The 4,153-nt window shown below is 42.0% G+C and overlaps 1 protein-coding gene across 1 annotated transcript; it reads right to left on the bottom strand.

The window, feature by feature from the left end:
* Positions 1–1,107: 1,107 nt before the first annotated feature.
* Positions 1,108–2,325, bottom strand: LOC311124988 (E3 ubiquitin/ISG15 ligase TRIM25-like; the record flags this gene model as incomplete). Its single annotated transcript, XM_084199077.1, has 2 exons — positions 1,653–2,325; positions 1,108–1,203 (listed from the first exon to the last, which is right to left on the bottom strand). Coding segments are annotated over exons 1-2 (693 nt in total), but the record flags the coding sequence as incomplete, so codon positions are not given.
* Between the last annotated feature and the right edge of the window lie 1,828 nt (positions 2,326–4,153).

The raw sequence follows: 4,153 nt of genomic DNA, 5'->3' as shown, positions 1-4,153 counted from the left end.
AAACTGCTGCGAAATGACCATAAACGTTGCACCTTAATTTTGTGGATTTCGCACAAAAGCTCGAAACAAGATAACTGATATATCATAACATGACTTTCTCTGTTAAAGACTCATAACTCAAAAGGACTGACTCCTCTGTTTCACCACGCTCACCACCGGGTCTGTGTTGCACCAAACGAAACACAAACAAATATCACTACAGGTTACCTTCACTGATTCAACTGCACCCAACTCCTTTCCCACCCACCCTGAAACTACAAATGGATCTGCCAAAAGGAATGGATCCACTTTCTACAACAATGTAACTCCTACTGCACCAGATTCTTCTTTATCATGTCCATTGATGCCAGGCTCTGGTTCTGAGCTCTTCAACACACCTTCTACCTCACTTAACTCTCCCTCATTCATTTCCATTTCACCTCCAGAACTCAGTCTGGCGAATGGCTCACTCTGTTTGCACTTGAATTATAACATTTGAAATGTCTCTATTCCTTTGAACATTTTGTGAGTGTAATGTTTACTGTTCATTTCTGATTGTTTATTTCACTTTTGTTTATTATCTATTTCACTTGCTTTGGCAATGTAAACATATGTTTCCCATGCCAATAAAGCCCTTTGAATTGATTTGAATTGAGAGAGAGAGAGAGAGAGAGAGAGAGAGAGAGAGAGAGAGAGAGAGAGAGAGAGAGAGAGAGAGAGAGAGAGAGAGAGAGAGAGAGAGAGAGAGAGAGAGAGAGAGAGAGAGACAGAGAGAGAGAGAGAGGGCTTCATGTTAATGTATAGGGGACATGAGTCAGTCATGGTTACTCAAGGTTATGTGATGAGAAAGCCCCGCCTGCAACTTCAAAATCTGTGTCGGCCCTCGACCCAAAGGGAATGTCCTCTTGGTGTAACGGTCAAGAAGTTGGTTTCTCCCTCAGTAGACCCGGGTTCATATCCCGCCGGTTACATTAAGCAGTCTATTCTCTGAAAGGGGTCCAGACAGCCTGTTCCCAACAGTGGAGCCAGTGGGATTGGAGACGGGCCTCTCTCCCTCTCTCTCTCTCTCTCTCTCTGACTGGAGGAGAGAAGTGAAATTGTGTGTCTCCTCTGGTCAACAATACTCACCTTGAGAGACTCCACAGCCTGTTGGAGCTCCTTCAAGTCCTTCTCTCTCTCCTGGAATCTCTGCTGGACTTTCTGCTGACTCATCCCCAGCTGCCTCTGTGGAGAATCACTCTTCAATGAGCTATCAAGCTTTATTTGTCCACTAGATCAATAGTATATTAATGGGACATAGGGCCCATAGAAGTTAGGGATTAATATGTTGAGGAAGTGTCTGTGTGAAATTATATTATTATATTGTTATGTGAATGATTATAGTTTTAACAGTGCACAAAACAGGGGAGTTGATTGGGTGTTTGATAACGAATGATAATGGTGTTTGATAATGAATGATAATGGTGTTTGATAATGGTGTTTGACTTTAGAAAATGGTGATACATTTGGAGAATCTGGTTTAAAATATCTATATAATCAAGGTTTGTGTTCATATTTGTTCTGCCGTGGATCGATATCATTTGAATATTCTCATATTCAAACAGCCTTAGTTCCTACTGTATCTTTAATTCTTTGTTTATCAGACAGTCACCAACAAGTAGTTCTGGTCTTACCTGTTTCTCAGTCCTCTCTGCTGCAGCTGACACTGTATCATGGCCTTTATGTTCATCCATCACACACTGATAACAGATACACTGCTGATCGGTACGACAGTAAACCTCCAGCAGTTTGTCATGATCAGAGCAGATCTTCTCCTGTAGTTGTGCGGTGGCTTTGACCAGCTTGTGCTTCTTCAAAGCAGGAAATTCATAGTGAGGTTGGAGGTGAATCTCACAGTAAGAGGCCAGACACGCCAGACAGGACATGAGGGCTTTCTGCTTTCTGGTCCCAGTGCAGAAATCACACGCCACATCTCCAGGTCCAGCATAGCACAGAGCAGGAGGGGGAGCAGCCTGGAGTCCTGTCTTCTTCAGTTTCTCCACCACTTCAGCCAACATGTTATTTTTCCTCAGATTAGGCCTTGGAGTGAAGGTCTCTCTGCACTGAGGACAGCTATAGACCCCTTTCAGAACATCCTGATCCCAGCAGCCCTCAATACAGCTCCTACAGTAACTGTGTCCACAGGGGATGGTGACCGGCTCCTTCAGTAGATCCAGACAGACAGAACAACAGAACTGGTCCTGGTCGAGCAGAACTCCTTGCTGAGCCATTTGGACGGTTGTTCACTCTCACACAGACAGACGACACAGAGACTCAGATCAGTTTCGTTTCCTCAGAAGAGAGTTTGTGGAGGGGAGGGACTTCCTGGTTCTGCCAGAGGGGTGGGGTTAAAAGGAGGGAGGGAGGGGTTAGAGGAATGGAGGAAGAGAGAGAGGAACTGCATGCAACAGGAAGAGGGAGACAAATAGTTTTGTTCCTAGGTTACAGTCCTTAACATGGAACAAATGAAATAATGAATCTTAAAATGTGAGTTGTTAGAATATATAAAGGATAACAGTTTTTATGAAGAACATATGTATAATTATTTTAATGACCTTTTTAATGCCTTATGTGTTCTACTTAAACAATAAGGCCTGAGGAGGTGTGGTATATGGCCAATATACAATACCACAGCTCAGGGCTGTTCTTAGGCACAACTCAACGTGGATTGAGAATGATGTAACACTTTCAAAAATCAAATCAAATTATTGGTCGCATACACATATTTAGCAGATGTTATTGCAGGTGTAGCGAAATGCTTGTGTTCCTGGCTCCAACAGTGCAGTAATAACTAACAATACACACATCTAAAAAGTAAAGGAATGGAATTAAGAAATATATAAATATTAGGACGAGCAATGTAGGAGTCTGGAGTGTAAATATATTTATAAACTGGGTAATTCAAGCCCTGAATGCTGATTGGCCGACAGCCATGGTATATCAGACCGTATACAAAACATTTATTTTACTGCTCTAATTACGTTGGTACGTTAATAGCAATAAGGCAGTTTTAGAACACCTACTCATTCAAGGGTTTTACTTTATTTGTACTATTTTCTACATTGTAGAATAACAGTGAAGACATCAAAACTATGAAATAACACATATGGAATCATGTAGTAACCAAATAAGTGTTAAACAAATCAAAATATATTTTATATTTGAGATTCTTCAAATAGCCACCCTTTGCCTTGATGATAGATTTGCACACTCTTGGCATTCTCTCAACCAGCTTCATGAGGTAGTCACCTGGAATGCATTTCAAATAACAGGTGTTCCTTCTTAAAAGTTAATTTGTGGAATTTCTTTCCTTCTTAATGCGTTTGAGCCAATCAATTGTGTTGTGACAAGGGAGGGGTGGTATACAGAAGATAGCCCTATTTGGTAAAAGACCAAGTCCATATTATGGCAAGAAGAGCTCAAATAAGCAAAGATAAATGACAGTCCATCATTACTTTAAGACATGGTCAGTCAATACGGAACATTTCAAGAACTTTGAAAGTTTCTTCAAGTGCAGTCGCAAAAACCATCAAGCGCTATGATGAAACTGGCTCTCATGAGGACCGCCATAGGAAAGGAAGACCCAGAGTTACCTCTGCTGCAGAGGATAAGTTCATTAGAGTTAACTGCACCTCAGATTGCAGCCCAAATAAATGCTTTACAGAGTTCAAGTAACAGACACATCCCAACATCAACTGTTCAGAGGAGAATCAGGCCTTCATGGTCAAATTGCTGCAAAGAAACCACTACTAAAGGACACCAATAAGAAGAAGAGACTTGCTTGGGCCAAGAAACACAAGCAATGGACATTAGACCGGTGGAAATCTGTCCTTTGGTCTGATGAGTCCAAATTTGATATTTTGGGTTCCAACCGCAGTGTCTTTGTGAGACACAGAGTAGGTGAACGGATGATATCCACATGTGTGGTTCCCACCGTGAAGCACGGAGTAGATGGTGTGATGGTGTGGGGGTACTTTACTTATGACACTGTCTGGGATTTCTTTAGAATTCAAGGCACACTTAACCAGCATGGCTACCACAGCATTCTGCAGCGATACGCCATCCCATCTGGTTTGGGCTTAGTAGGACTATCATTTGTTTTTCAACAGGACAATGACCCAACACACCTCTAGGC

The sequence above is a fragment of the Coregonus lavaretus genome (genome assembly GCF_964263955.1).
Source record: "Coregonus lavaretus genome assembly, contig: HAP1_SCAFFOLD_1457, whole genome shotgun sequence".
NCBI lineage: Eukaryota > Metazoa > Chordata > Actinopteri > Salmoniformes > Salmonidae > Coregonus > Coregonus lavaretus.
Note: the sequence above shows the minus strand (reverse complement) of the source record. Positions and strands in the feature narration are given on the sequence as shown.